Genomic DNA, 16,318 nt, shown 5'->3' with positions numbered 1-16,318 from the left:
GCAGAATGGGCAGAACTCATGGCAATCATCTTAAATGTTGCTGCAGCGATGCATCATATATTCTGTTGCATCCACAACATCCACATCGATCGATGAAAGATTGGAGCATGAGTTACAGACAAATAGAAGAAATGACGAAAGAGAGCGGGGGAGCTGGGACAAATGTAGTTGATATCTGTGTTTAACTGAGAAAACAGGGAGTGGAAGGCCGGGACCCTATAATGGTCAGCTAACTGTTGTCAATAATAAGTGTTACGAGAGTAGCATATGTGTGTGCGCGGAATGGCAGTGTCTGTCTGTCTGTCTGTCTGTCTGTCTGTCTGTCTGTCTGTCTGTCTGTCTGTCTGTCTGTCTGTCTGTCTGTCTGTCTGTCTGTCTGTCTGTCTGTCTGTCTGTCTGTCTGTCTGTCTGTCTGTACAAGCGGTAGCGAGTGTCAGTTTAGTGAAGTAATGAGCGAGTCCGGTTGTGTCTGTGCAAACGTGTACTGTAATGTTAGTGAAACTAAGAACAACGTACACAGCCTGTCAAGAATCGGTGGCCGCTTCATTCCGACCATATTCCGACCTATAAGCAGACCCACTGCCGTTACCCCCGAGAGAACATCGACGTCTCCACAGGGAACGTCTCCCCTGTGCTCCTCGACTACGGTCTGGGAGCCGACAGCAGGAAAGGTGTAACATAATAATAAAACAAAAACATTTTCAATATACGCATGCATTTGTGAACTCATGTATTGTAATTGATTGTATGATGTGTACTTTTAGGGTTACGATAATACCTTTCATTTAGCGGGGCACTGAAATTATGTTATCGGGGCTATTCGTCATGATATCGGACTTATCGGAATGACGTAATCATTTCTTTTATCAGCCCGATAATTATCGTGCACCCCTAGTAATATACGTATTATGAGTAAGAGAACATTTACATTTTATGAGTAATAGGGCAGATTGTTGAGTACGAATTATGGGAGAACTACTGCAGCAGTTTCACAACCTACTGAGTTCAGCCACTTTCTAAATGAAGGCGCTGAAGATAGTTCCAGACCAAATTTCCAGGGTGAGGCGTCTCGGTCAGGGACACCACAACACTCAGTTAGGAGGAGCCGGGGATCGAACCAGCAACCTTGCGGTTACCAGCCAACCCGCTCTACCTCCTGAGCTAATGGTGCCCCTTGGTTATTTATGTTTTAGACAAATTACCTCATTTACTTGAATACCACGATTAAAAAACGAAAAAGGTTTGGCAAACCGCAAGAAATGGGTTAACTGGGTAAATGAGACTAACCTGGTTAAATAAAGGATATGATAAGTTTCTCCTCATGCTTCAGTCATTTGTTTCAGTCTTTCATTCTAAGAGCATCATTTGATTGAACTTTCTTCAGTTAAATTCAATTAAGTCCTTTATCAAATACTTCAAAGTTCTTTAGCCTTTAAGAAGGCAATAATGTCACAATTTGCTCTGCTCAAAATGGAATAATAAAATATGAATAAAATGAGTGAAAATATACTATCCCCCCCCCACCCACTAGATGGTCACCATGGGCGCCCGTCGCCCCCCTCCCAGAAAGATCATCATGAATGTGTCGGACGACGTCCAGCTGAAGAAATCTGAGAACGCCTGGAAGCCGGGCCTTAAGAGGGAGGCGGTCGGTGACGAGCCAGAAGTTAACCAGACACAGGTGGGCGCACACTGCACCTACATGCACTGCACTACACACTGCATTACACACTACAACACACTGCACCTATACACACACACTGCACTACACACTACATTACACACTACAACACACACTGCACCTACATGCACTGCACTACACACTGCATTACACACTACAACACACTGCACCTATACACACACACTGCACTACACACTACATTACACACTACAACACACACTGCACCTACATGCACTGCACTACACACTGCATTACACACTACAACACACACTGCACCTATACACACACTGCACTACACACTGCATAACACACTGCACCTACATGCACTGCACTACACACTGCATAACACACTGCACCTACATGCACTGCACTACACACTGCATTACACACTACAACACACACTGCACTGCAGCTGAGAACAACCAACCTGTTAACAAATCCAGGAGGAGGGCCAACGCAGCCACAGCCTTACACCGAAACAACGCATACCTTCAAATGGATTCCTAGTGTTTTCATTACTAAACCATACAAAAAAAATATTAAAGTAGCATAGCAAGAGTATAACGCAACCAAATGCATACACCCTCAGTAACAGACTACACTTGGTAGACAAGTGGAGTCCAGTCAATCCTCTCCCAGCTACAGCTCATCAAGGAACCGGAGTGGAGACGCTCGCTCAAGGCGGTCCACAAGCTCTCCTCCAGAACGCCCGGCCCCTGACTCTCTCTCGTTGTGCCCCCCCCTCCCCCCCCCCCTTCCCCAGGAGCTGTTCCGGAAGGTGCGCAGCATCCTGAACAAGCTGACCCCCCAGATGTTCAACCAGCTGATGAAGCAGGTGACTGAGCTGACCATCGACACGGAGCAGCGGCTGAAGGGCGTCATCGACCTGGTGTTCGAGAAGGCCATCGACGAGCCCAGCTTCTCCGTCGCCTACGGCAACATGTGCCGCTGCCTGGCCACGGTACGGCCGTCCTCGGTTTGAACGGCGTATATATGCTGTATTTTCACTGTGGGGGCAGAAATGGCTCTGGGGTGGGACGCAGGTTGCTGGTTCAATGCTAGGTGTTGAGGTACCCCTGTGTGTGTGTGTGTGTGTGTGTGTGTGTGTGTGTGTGTGTGTGTGTGTGTGTGTGTGTGTGTGTGTGTGTGTGTGCGTGTGCGTGCAGCTCAAGGTGCAGATGACAGACAAGCCCAACACCACGGTGAACTTCCGCAAGCTGCTGCTGAACCGCTGCCAGAAGGAGTTTGAGAAGGACAAGGTGGACGACGTGGTGTTCGAGAGGAAGCAGAAGGAGCTGGACTCTGCTGCATCGGTAAACTAACTAAACACGCAGCATTCTGGGGGATTTCTGCATTGCTATAAAACACACATTCTTACTGTTGATTCACCTTGTTAGGAGCGATGTGGGGACAGGATAATGCGGGGGGGGGGGGGGGGGGGTGTTTGAACCTCCATGTCCCCCCCAGGGCCTGACCCCGACCTGCTCATTAATGGAATGCGGCTCAAAAGATTCACTGGGCTTTGATAAAAATAATGTGAATTATAATAAAAAAGTCTGAAGGGAATAGTCAAGGGGTGTTTGCACACCATTTCACACAAACAATTATACCACCCTTCAACATTCAAATGAATGCAAATGAAACAATTTGGCGGGCTGACCTGAACCAACTGAACCTTATCATCACACGGTTAATGATGAGAGCAGAACTACAGCTTGAGTCATTCATAAAAACTAACCACACGATTTTATACTCTTTATAGTACTGGATTGTCAATTCTTTGGTTTGGTGACTTGACCTTCGTATTCCTTCTCCGCCTGACCCTCCCTTTACTCCCTCCGTCTCTAACTTACCCTCCCCATACCCTCCTCCCCCCTCTCCTCCCCTCTCCTCCCCTCCTTCCCTCTCCCCCCCTCCCCCCTCTCCTCTCTTCCCCTGCTCCCTCCTCCCCTCCCCTCCTCCCCCCTCCCCTCTCTCCTCCCCTCCCCCCTCCCCCCAGACCTCGGAGCGGGAGCTGCTGCAGGCGGAGCTGGAGGAGGCCAAGGACAAGGCCCGCCGGCGCTCCATCGGGAACATCAAGTTCATCGGGGAGCTCTTCAAGCTCAAGATGCTGACGGAGGCCATCATGCACGACTGCGTGGTCAAGCTGCTAAAGAACCACGACCAGGAGTCCCTGGAGTGCCTCTGCCGGCTGCTCACCACCATCGGCAAGGACCTGGACTTCGCCAAGGCCAAGGTAAGCCTGCTCCGCCCAGTCAGTGACGTACTGGTCAGTGAGAAGACTTGGGTATCAATGAGCCACCACCATGGTCTTGTCTTAGGGCGACTTGGGTAAGCCAGCCAGCTCCGTCACTCCGGGGTTTACGAGGCAACAGGTACCCGGGTGACCGTCAGTTGAAGAAGTGACAGGCACACTCCAATCATAACTCAATTTGGCGAGTACTGAGGTATTTTTGTAAGGTATTGGACCGATATTCACGCTCTGTAATAAATCAATCCAGAGCAGTGGGCAGAAGCCACACCCAGTGGGTAAAGTCCCAGTGGGTCCAGCAGCAGTTAGGACACCTGAACCGTTCCGGTAATAACTCGATGGAGCAGAGTCTGCTGCTCTGCTGTGATCCAGCGGAGCAGCCTCTAGCCTCAGCCTGGACACCAACCAGATGTTCCATCTTAATGACCCTTGGGGATTTTCAGGGTGAATATATTGGGCTTGAATGTTGGGATGTTGTTCCTGCATTTCAACAGGGCGAAACTCATTATTCAGCTAATGTGGTACCTGGGCCTTCTGCATTATGTAAAGAGGCCACTTTAAGGATTATGGTGAATTAAATGTCGGTTTTTCCAATTGAATTCAGCTTATCGTTTCACCTTTCACTTTTCATTCCCTTTCATTTTCATGATTTTTGGTCATTTTAATGGTAATTATTTCAGAAACTTTTTTATTTTTACTGCTGCAATTTCAAATGTCCTTCAAATGTGGTGTGAATGTTGAGTTTACTCTTTGTAGTTCCATGTCTGTCCCTCTTGTCTCTCCAGCCACGCATGGATCAGTATTTCCGTCAGATGGAAAAGATTGTGAAGGAGCGGAAGACATCCTCACGGATACGGTTCATGTTACAAGACATTATAGACCTGCGGTTGGTGAGTGTCGCCGCATGCCTGTATCAATGAAGCTTCAGTATATCATGATCATGACCTTACACCCCTAGATCTTTTAACAACACATAGTTTTGGCGACTGTGTCTCCTCCCGCCCCTTCCCTCCCCCCGCAGCACGACTGGGTGTCCAGGAGAGCCGACCAGGGCCCCAAGACCATCGAGCAGATCCACAAGGAGGCCAAGATCGAGGAGCAGGAGGAGCAGAGGAAGGTGCAGCAGCAGCTGCTCAACAAGGACGCCGCTAAGAGACGGCCAGGTAGGAGCCACCATGGAGGCCCTAGCCCTAAGAGAGGGCCAGGTAGGAGCCACCATGGAGGCCCTAGCCCTAGCCCTAAGAGAGGACCAGGTAGGAGCCACCATGGAGGGGCTAGCTCTAACCCTAACCTCCTGCATCAGATGCAGCCAAGATGGCTCCCTGTTCTATAGTTTCAAAGAAACATGCTCTGAATACGGAACATGAGGCCCTGAAGCGCTCAGAGTGAGCATGGAGGAGTTAAGATGGGGGCCTCAAAGCTCTAAAGACCTAACTTCAGGACGTACCATAAGGAGCTAACGAGCTGCCAGGTCATCTGAAGAACATGGTGTCTCCTGTCCTGTTTGGTTGATTCCTCCCAGAACCTCCAGGTTGATCTGAGCATGAAGCATCCCACGCTGCGTAGGCCGTTGGTCATGTGCCCCTCACTGCCCCCTATTGCCAGGCCCTGCTATGCTTCAGTTTCAAATATGCACGGTATCTTCATCCCACATTCTGTATTTTTACGTCCTATTACGAAGCACCCTATTTGCGGTTTCCTTAAAGATATTCTATGGAAGAAAACAAATTTGCGCCAGTTGATGAAACTTCAATAAGTATATTTCTACAGCGGACGAATACAGTGTTGATTCAAAACCTTTACAGAAACCTTTTATACAGTTTACTCTTGCTGGCAAAATTCATATTATCTGTAAGTAGCCAATTAAGATCTTAGAGATCTGTCACGCCCCAGTCAACCTTTACATATGAATCTAAAGTCAGATTTGTGTGACTAGTCAAATGTAAAATTGAACAACAAACCAAGACCAATAATATACTGGATATAAGCACAATCCCCCGGCCTGATCCTGTAGACTGGATCTGGTTGACTCCCTGGTCTGAACGCCGTGTTCACCCCCCATCCCCAGACCCCCGGGAGCAGAGGGAGCAGAGGGAGCCGCGGCCCCCCCGGGACGACACCTGGAACACGGTGCCCATGACCAAGAACAGCCGGACCATCGACCCCAACAAGATGATGAAGATCTCCAAGGTCAGCTCCTGCACCTCCTCCCTCTCTCTCTCTCCTCGCCAAGGTCAGCTCCTGCACCTCCTCCCTCTCTCTCTCTCCTCGCCAAGGTCAGCTCCTGCACCTCCTCCCTCTCTCTCTCTCCTCTTCAAGGTCAGCTCCTGCACCTCCTCCCTCTCTCTCTCTATCCTCGGCCTCACCTGGCCCACAATCCTGGTCCGGTTCATTCTTTGGAGGATGTTGAAGCTGGGATGAGGCCTTGGGTTCTCGCCCTGTGATTGAATGCCAGCCCCAGTTTCATGGTTATAGTGGTTGTTTTGGAACCACTGTGGCTATAAATCCCATTGTGTGGTCTTTGTAGTATTGCTGACACTTAAACACTCCAAAAACCATGTTATGAAAGGACAAGCCAAGGGTCCATCCACATCACCGTGATGCCTGTTAGTGACAGTGTTTGGCCTTCATTCTCAGACCGCTGACTGCCTTTCCTAGAAAACTTAAGGTGAATACAGGCAGGAGAACAGAGTTCAAATCTCTCATTTCTAATACGATGACAACGATTTAACCTCAGAAAGAGGTGGGTTTTCCCAGCGGTTTGTTTGACATTGTGGCTAGATCCTTTTTGGTATCATCGGCTAATTATGCAACTTTAACGTTACGCTGAAGTTCTTTAATTGACTCAGGAGGGTTCATTTATTTTCATTGTCAGCAGGTAAACCTCTTCCATAGCTCACACACGAGATCCGCTGTGACGAGCACAAGGCTGCTTTGTGTTCCTACAATAGATTGTTCTCTCTCTTCCCCATCCCCTGGCCATCTCACCACCACCCCACCGTCCTCATCTGCTCTGTATTATGGACTGTGTGGTTCAGTGGGTCTGAGGAGGTACTGTTGGCTGCCGCTGCTAGCGGCCCTCACAGCACCCCCTGCTGGTGGTGAGGTGCTATGTTTTGTTTCAGATGTGGAGGTCTGCTGTTAAACCTAGAGAGTGAGGTGGTCAACTCGACACACCTACAACACCGGTCAATATAGAGCAATAAAGACCAAAGTTACACTTTGGGTTGTACTATTTAAAAAGGCAGTGTTTTTCCACTATTGGGGAGAACCGCTCCAGTCTAGGTGGCTGAAGCCATGTCATTACTCCAGCGTAGACCTCTTTCTAATGGGTCCTACGTCGTCTCCTCAGCCTCAGATGGATGAAAAGTTCCAGCTAGGACCGCGGGTCAGCTGGATAAAGGGGAGCAGTGGAGGAGCCAAGGACAGCGACTCAGGTGAGACCACAGGTGACCCATCGGTTAGTATAGACTCAGGTGACCCATAGGTTAGTATAGACTCAGGTGACCCATCGGTCAGTATAAACTCAGGTTACCCATAGGTCAGTATAGACTCAGGTGAGACCACAGGTGAACTTACTCAGGTCTCATTGGTCTCTGTTGATTGTTTGATTATTATAGATGGTTAGATTAGGTACTGATGGATCCAAATGTAAATGATGCGTGTGAGTCCACAGCGGTAAACTCCCCATTAGAGCCATTAAGCTAAAGCAATGAGGGTTAGAGTTAGTAGTCCCCTACGCCTCCTCTCTGTGGTTCCATGGTCTCCGCCGTGTGCTCCCTCTCCTCCCACCAGAGCTGTCCAGGTCCGGGGGCAGCAGTCTGAACCGGTACTCGGCCCTCCAGACCAGCGCCTCCACCCAGGGGTCCACGACCCCCGCCCACAATGCAGACTACGACTCGCGGAGAGCCCTGGGGAGGTACGGACCGCCGCCACACGGGAGCCCACTGGGAGGAGTGTGTTCAGGGTAGAGGAGGTGGTTTGTTAACGGAAGTGTTGTGAGGCCAGCAGGCTGCAGAGTTACATATCAGTTGGAGAAGGCAAGCAGCTACCAGGCCGGGCCATAGGTAGCTACTATATGTACTGTCATGACCCGGCTCAACGGAGATGACAAAAACGGGAGAGACAGTGCATAACCGATAGAAAAACAAATTAATTTACATAACTTAACACAACTTAACAAAGTAACGCCAGTATGAGGTGTGTATGTCAGTAGTTTCAGTCATGTAAATGTGGGTGTATTGATCATGCGAGGTGGGGTGTTGTGGAGAAGGAATAAATGGATGAAACGCCAAAGCAAACCAAAAAGGTGCGGACGCCTGCGAGGAGAGCAAGAGAAGAGAGCGACAACAGGCAACCAGCTGCCCTTTTATCCTGCTGGAGCACCGGGCCCAGGTGCTCCAGATCCGGCTGATGGCATCAGCTGATCGCCTTGAGGAAAGAGACAATGACGTCAGAGTAAATAAGTAGGCGGGGTCGTCACACCCCCCCCATAAAGTCGGTGTCCCAAAGGGAACACCGGCACACACTAAACTAATTTACCTATAATTATCAAACTAAACAAATTAACCTGAAATTATCCCCCCCAAACAAATATTAATTCAAAGATAAGTCACATTCACTCATGGCAAAGGAGCACATGACAGCGCGTCGGCAATGACATTATCCACCCAATCAGTGCACGAAGGGACATCACCGAACAGACAGAGAAACTTCCGCACCAAGTCAGCCAGCTCACAGCGTCTAGACTCAGACAAATGTGACAACAGCTTGTCCAAGTTACACCGAGATTCCGAATTTTTAAAACGACCACACAGCAAACTGTCGTCGGGTTCAGGCACCCCATCTTGATGGATCACAGCCACTGAACTAGCAACCAGAGCCGGACGCACGCCTTCCTCAGCCTGACCTGACTCACTACCACGGTTGTAGAACGGCTTCAACAAGTTAATGTGACAAAGCTGTTTGGGCTTTCTCCGCCCTGGTGTCGCAATAAAATAGTTCAAATCCGAGAGTTTCTCAATGACTGTATACGGACCGGTATACTTAGCCTGGAATGGCGAACCCACAATAGGCATTAATGCCAAAACTTGGTCCCCAGGACTAAACTCCCGCTGCTCTGTGTGACCGTCATAATTTTTCTTCATTTTGCTTTGAGACATCTGCAACTTATCCTGTGCCATACCACCCGCCACGAACAAACGATGCCGAAACCCGTTCACAAAATCAATCAGATTTTTTGGCGGCTCAGCATCCACCCAGTTATCCTTTAACACGGCCCCTCACCACATGCCCAAAAACTAAGTCATTCGGACTGAAACCAATACCCTCTTGTACGGCCTCTCTCGCAGCCAACATCAGCCACGGGAGCCCCTCTTCCCAGTCTCAATCCAGCTCAGTGCAATACGCACGCAGGAGAGACTTGAGAGTCTGATGAAATCTCTCCAACGCACCCTGACTCTGCGCGTGGTACGCCGATGACTGACTGTGCTTAATGCGCAAGGATCTCAACACTTGACCAAACATGTGGGAAGAAAAATTCGACCCTTGGTCACTCTGAATAACCCTCAGGATGCCAAAAACCGAAATGAACTGAGTCAGTGCCTTCACCACAGCTTTAGTTGTAATAGATCTCAGCGGGTATGCAGCCGGATACCTGGTACTTTGGCACATAACTGTCAGTAAATACTTACAGCCAGATTTAGCGCTTGGCAACGGGCCGACACAGTCCACAATCAAATACTCAAAATGTTGGCTTATGGCAGGAATCTGTTGCAGAGGAGCAGACTTCACACACTGATTCGGCTTGCCTGTTAATTGGCACACATGGCAGGTTTTACTATATGCAGCAACATCTCTTTTTACACGCGGCCAAAATAACTGTTTCAAGATATTTAAATACGTTTTCCTGACACCAAAATGCCCACTCTCGTCGTGTGCCACTTTAAAGACCAGAGGCCTAAATTTAGTCGGTACAACCAACTGGGAAACAGCATCCCCCACACAGTCACTATCCAAAACAGCCCATTTCCGAAACAGCAGTCCGCTACGCAAAAAGTAGCCACTGGCTGCACTCTTTATCGGCAGCAGACAAAACACGACCAAATAATTAATTTAAGGAGGAATCACAGCTTTGCTCCTGCAGCAACTCACTCTGTGACACTGACAGTGGAAAATCAGACAAAGACAGAGCCTCAAACTCCTCGTCACCAAGCTCCCCATCTGATAACCCAGGCTCAGCCTTACTCATTGCGCGTGTAACCACACAGGCTGAAAGAACCTCAGGTACCTCACTGGAACTCCCATCAGAGACAGTATTAACCGGACAGAGCGTAACAACAGGTGAGGGAGGAGCATCAGCCCAGATGCGGCCGCCAGCCAAGCCATTGCCCAAATTAAAATGAACCCCCTCAATAGGCAACGCCGGCCGCACTCCCACAGCTACCTCACCCTGCACAAGCTCACAATCCAGGACCACCTTATGCAAAGGCACGGGTAAAACAGTCAACCCCATCCCACGACTGAGAATACGGTCCCTGCTGTCCGTCTCCGTGGACAAAGGCAGAGCAGACTCAATCATATAGGAATCATATGCCCCTGTGTCCCTCAAGATTGTAACCGGGACTTTAACATCGCTACCAACCAGCGACACAAAACCACTTCTAATGAAAGGACCGTATGCCTCCAGAACATCCGACTCACAGACAGAGGGAAACACATTAGAAACACAGCCACTAACCACCGGAGTAGCAGCCGCCGCCGGCTTAACATTAGAGTTGCTCCCCCTATGTTTAGACCGCAACACAGGACAATCAGCCTTCCAATGGCCCTTCTCATGACAATAGTTACAGCTTCTACTGCTGTCAAAACTGCTCCGTGAGTGAGACTCAGATCTAAACAGGCCAGACTTCCCGGAATGCATCTGGTCAGCCGCCGCAACACCTCGCCTGTTTACACCCCAGCCAGAATCATCGCGGCCGGGTGTGCGCTCTCTCACATCGCCCTTATGGAGCAGCACATACTCATCTGCTGACACAGCCGCTTCTGCAGCAGAGGCAATCTTCCGTTCGTTAATATAGGTCGCAATCCGACCAGGTAGCGTATTCTTAAACTGCTCCAAAATTACTAACTCACACAAATCATCAAAAGTAGTGATGTCAAGCGCAGCCAACCAACGTTTAAAATGGGTAGTTAAATCGCGAACAAATTCCACATAGGTTTGGCCACTTCTCATTTCCCAAGCCCGAAAACATTGGCGATATGCTTCAGGCACAAGCTCATATGCCTTCAGCACGGCAGATTTTATTTAAAAATAACTACAGCTATCAGCCGCGCTCAAAGACGAATATGCCCCCTGCGCCTTACCTGTGAGGACGCACTGGAGAAACAGAGCACAGTCCTCATCAGACCAGCCCCTCGTCGCGGAAACACGCTCAAACAGCACAAAAAACGAGTCAGTATCCTTCTCATTAAACGGTGGCAAGTTGTTTATGTCAAAGGGCCGCGCACCGACCCCAGACACCTGCCCCCTCTGACTCTCAGCAGCCAGACGATAACCCTCCCGCTGGCGGATCACCTCCAGCTCAATTTGTTTTTTAGCTTCCATTTCATACTTGGATTTCTCATGTTCTAACTGCAGCACGAGGAGCTCTTTTTGCTGCTCAAAAGTCAGCCCCTGAATCTGAAAAGGCATGCCTACGGCAGGTGGAGAAGCTGGCACCGGACCCGACGTAAGGACTCCCAGTTCAACAAGTTTTAATTTCAATGCAATTTGAATATCTTCTTTACGCCTCCTATCTATCACGTCCACCGAATAATGATCAGACAGTTTCAGCAATTGCTCTTAGTACACTTGTCCAAGGCTTCCTCTGACGGAGCCGCCATAAACACTTCACATTCAGCCATCTCAATACCACCTGTTTACCACTAGGACCAAACAAAACACACCTTTATGCCCGAACAGGACCAGCAAGACAGCGAAGTATCCCCGTGCGCACTAAGAGGATCCCAGTTTGGAGTTTCCCCGCTATCTAAACATCAACCCCCTAACTAAACTCCCTGCTAGTCTTCATGCAGCGAGCAGTGGTGGGTATTTACGCACTAGAGACCGCTGACCCGGGAAAGCGACTAGCAAGCCAGCAACTCTCCCGAAATCACGGACATGCTCCCAAGACAATGCTTTAACCACTATGCCGCCACAACACTACCACGACCCCCGCAACGAACCCAAAGGGGACCGCCGCTATACCTACAAGGGAAAACTCCGCACCACACTATGATCCACACACTGAGGACAAACACTTGTCAACCGGCCATTTGTTACTGGCATAAACAAAGAGCGCGGTACTCACCCTGATCCGCCAGCCCACATGCACTGTAAACTCTCCCCTTAATTACTGAAAAACACTCGCAAAATCAAGGCAAACAAACAAAGGCACCAGGCACATTTGAGCCGGACGTGTGCCACCACCAGCACCACCCACAAAATCAGTACTAAAGGAGAACACCTACAGCCAGGCCAACCAAACTCCAAACTCGCGTCAAACAAATCTACACCTATTAAACTAATTTGCGCAAAACAAACGGACAAGCCCCCATTTTGTCATGACCCGGCTCAACGGAGTTGACAAAAACGGGAGAGACTGGTGTTACTTAACAAAGTAACGCCAGTATGAGGTGTGTATGTCAGTAGTTTCAGTCATGTAAATGTGGGTGTATTGATCATGCGAGGTGGGGTGTTGTGGAAAAGGAATAAATGAATGAAACGCCAAAGCAAACCAAAAAGGTGCGGACGCCTGCGAGGAGAGCAAGAGAAGAGAGCGACAACAGGCAACCAGCTGCCCTTTTATCCTGCTGGAGCACCGGGCCCAGGTGCTCCAGATCCGGCTGATGGCATCAGCTGATCGCCTTGAGGAAAGAGACAATGACGTCAGAGTAAATAAGTAGGCGGGGTCGTCACAGTACATATAGTAGTACATGTAGTAGCTACTACAGCGTATATTACTACATGTAGTAGCTACCCGGCCTGGCCTGGTCTGGTAACTACCCGGCCTGGCCTGGTCTGGTGAGCTCAGGTGACCTTCCAATGGTCAGACCAGGTGAGTACATGCCAGACGGGGTTAAGTTTATTATTTCTGTCTAGAATCATGGTGCCACTAATGCCAATAATATAATGGACCATTCTGGGACGCCATGGTCCCGTGTTTCTCACAGTGCCTGCGATAAGTACTCAGCTTGCGGTACACTAGTGGGAACCGACCCCCTAACCCTTAAGTGTTAACACCTCTACCATCAGGACCAATACTGTACTGCGCCTCCTCCTGCTCCTCTTCCTCCTCCTCCTGCTCCCCTTGCACCTCCTCCTGCTCCTCTTGTTCCTGCTCCCCTTCTTCCTCTTTTTGCCCCTCTTGTTCCTCCTCCTCCTCCTCTTCCTCCTGCTATTGTTCCTCCTCTCACTCCTCCTCCTCCTCTGTCCCCAGCCGCAGCGTGGGCAAAGAGAAGGCCCTGAGCGTGGCCCCGTCATGGCCCCGGCCCTTCTCCAGGGCCGGCAGCTCCAAGGACCTGCTGGAGGGCCCCAAGGAGGCAGAGCCCCCACGACCCAGCAGCACCGAGGAGAAGACGGAGAAGACGCCAGAGAGGAGCAGGACCAAGGAGCCTGGTGAGGAAGACCCTGGATGGATGGATACAGTCTATAGAGATAGATGGATACAGTCTATAGAGATAGATGGATACAGTCTATAGAGATGGACGGATACAGTCTATAGAGATAGATGGATACAGTCTATAGAGATGGACGGATACAGTCTATAGAGATAGATGGATACAGTCTATAGAGATGGACGGATACAGTCTATAGAGATAGATGGATACAGTCTATAGAGATAGATGGATACAGTCTATAGAGATGGACGGATACAGTCTATAGAGAGAGATGGATACAGTCTATAGAGATAGATGGATACAGTCTATAGAGATGGATGGATACAGTCTATAGAGATAGATGGATACAGTCTATAGAGATAGATGGATACAGTCTATAGAGATAGATGGATACAGTCTATAGAGATAGATAATGACCGATGACGTTCTGTACATTATCCCGCTTATTACACGGCTACTTGCCAAAATGAAAAAATAACACGGTATGTATTTTTACAATTTATTTGTTACCAGCATTCGTAGTGTTGATCAGCAGAGAAATAGTCTGCCAAAGATGTTGACGTCACTTAGCAACCAAATAAGCTAGGGTTGATAAGTTACCCGACTACTTGCGGAGTGATACAAAAGACGTGAATCTAAGGCAAAAAATCCATTCTCCTTGACTTTATGTTATTATTAGTATTATAATAACCGCCATATTATTATAATAATAATAACCACCATGTTATTATTATAATAATAACTACCATGTTATTAGTATAATAAGAACCACCATGTTGTTAGTATAATAATAACCACCATGTTGTTAGTATAATAATAACCACCATGTTATTAGTATAATAAGAACCACCATGTTGTTAGTATAATAAGAACCACCATGTTATTAGTATAATAAGAACCACCATGTTGTTAGTATAATAAGAACCACCATGTTGTTAGTATAATAAGAACCACCATGTTGTTAGTATAATAAGAACCACCATGTTATTAGTATAATAAGAACCACCATGTTATTAGTATAATAAGAACTACCATGTTATTCTTCTCTGACAGTCCTTCCTGAGTTAGCTGCTGCCGCCCCAGATGGAGCGCTGCTCCCCGAGGAGGAGATGGAGAGGAAGTCCAAGGCCATCATTGACGAGTTCCTGCACATCAACGACCTCAAGGTACCCTCAGCAACCCGCAGAACCACAACAAGTAGAATCGCAAAACAACAATGGGAAGACCTAGAATGGGAAGACCTAGAATGGGAAGACCTAGAATTTTACAAACTGGAAATGACGAAACTTAAAAATGTGGTTTAAACTTCCTTCAACCCTTAAAGGGAGACTTCAACCATTTGCATTAAGCTTTGTATCGTTAGTAACCCAGTCATATTTTTGAATGGTCTTGCATCATTCCTTCATTTTCCCCTGAGATGGGAGATATCCGTATCTACCTTTAACACTTCCTGCTTTAAATGATGCAAAATTTTAGCGTCATTTAAAGCAGGAAGTGTAAGGGGCGGGGGCTCTAGTAAGACTACAAGCACTAGTTCAGGGGTGTCAAACGTACGGCCTGCGGGCCTAATCCGGCCCGCAGTGTAATTTAATCCGGCCCGCCAGATAATATCGAGTAATATCTATCAGAACTGGCCCGCCGGCATATCGCATATCAGAGTCTCGGCACGGTAACCCTGGCGCGTCAATTCAGGCCGTAATAATGTAACCCTGTTATACCCTGTTATAATGTAATGTCCACAATTAATGTAATGAAATTGGCTCGCCGGTATTTCGCATTCCAGCGTTAATGCGTTGACGCGAGTCCTGGCACGGTAACACTGGCGCGTAACTCCAGCAGATCGCAATCCTGCAACCCCCCCCCCCGGTCAATCGCAATCCCGCATCCCCCATCAACAACTCCGTTTTCACCCAAGGCTGAATTAAAAGTTCATGTTTTTCTAAATGTAGTAACTTTGGGCACATCTGTCAAAATAAATGTTTTTTCTCCTGACGTGTTTACGATCTTTATTCGTTCATTGCGCTGCGGACGAACTGACGAGGATATTCTCTGATATTATGAATCTTAAAGACTGCGTCAGGTCTCAGACTCTCTGATACTTCCACAACAAGTAAAGACTCCTAGTGGGGTTTATCTCAGCCATGGGGGAGAAGGAATTGGGGGAATGCTGTATATGGACGGGCGGTGGAGGGGCTGCTCCGGGGGGAGAAAGATGTTTTCAGTAGACAGCTGTCAACTCACTTTGGGTCGGCAATTTATTTAAAAAGCTGGCGCAGAAGTCAGTGTCGTGCCAATGTAGTTACCCCCTATAAGGAGTGTATCATCAACATGCATTCAGTACACACTATGCTTCGATTTCACCCAAGGCTGAATTAAAAGTACATGTTTTTCTAAATGTTGCTCATCAACGAGGTTGTAAAGTAGTAACTACGATCTTTATTCATTCATTGAGCCGCTGATTCTCTGATATTATGAATCTTACAGACTGTCAGGTTCTCCGATCGTCGGGTACTTCCATAACAAGTAAAGACTCTCTGACTCTCTGAAGTCCAGATTGAAATGCGACATGGAGGAGAAAGCAATGTTTCAGCAGACAGTTCAGTGAGTTCAGTGAGTTCACTTCGGGAAATTATATGTACCCGAAGTGAAGTGACAGCTGTCTACTGAAAACATCTTTCTCGAATGCCGCCTGAGTTTGTTGTTGCTGGTGACGTAAAGAGTGGCTC

The 16,318-nt window shown here is 48.3% G+C and overlaps 1 protein-coding gene across 3 annotated transcripts in view; it reads left to right on the top strand.

Moving 5' to 3' along the window:
* LOC311338356 (eukaryotic translation initiation factor 4 gamma 3-like) overlaps positions 1-16,318 on the top strand; it is a 55,794-nt gene that overhangs the window by 30,541 nt on the left and 8,935 nt on the right. For all 3 annotated transcript variants that reach the window (XM_084463588.1, XM_084463587.1, XM_084463586.1), the window contains 11 exons: positions 1,532-1,681; positions 2,445-2,642; positions 2,848-2,994; positions 3,681-3,917; positions 4,718-4,822; positions 4,954-5,095; positions 6,001-6,122; positions 7,285-7,369; positions 7,728-7,851; positions 13,412-13,590; positions 14,646-14,758. In XM_084463588.1, the coding sequence (XP_084319714.1) occupies positions 1,532-1,681; positions 2,445-2,642; positions 2,848-2,994; positions 3,681-3,917; positions 4,718-4,822; positions 4,954-5,095; positions 6,001-6,122; positions 7,285-7,369; positions 7,728-7,851; positions 13,412-13,590; positions 14,646-14,758 (1,602 nt within the window). The remainder of the gene's footprint in view (positions 1-1,531; positions 1,682-2,444; positions 2,643-2,847; positions 2,995-3,680; positions 3,918-4,717; positions 4,823-4,953; positions 5,096-6,000; positions 6,123-7,284; positions 7,370-7,727; positions 7,852-13,411; positions 13,591-14,645; positions 14,759-16,318) is intronic.

Source organism: Micromesistius poutassou (assembly GCF_964030765.1).
Source record: "Micromesistius poutassou genome assembly, chromosome: 2".
In the NCBI taxonomy this organism is placed as follows: domain Eukaryota; kingdom Metazoa; phylum Chordata; class Actinopteri; order Gadiformes; family Gadidae; genus Micromesistius; species Micromesistius poutassou.
The sequence above is the reverse complement of the archived record's forward strand: the minus strand, read 5'-3'. Positions and strand labels throughout refer to the sequence as shown.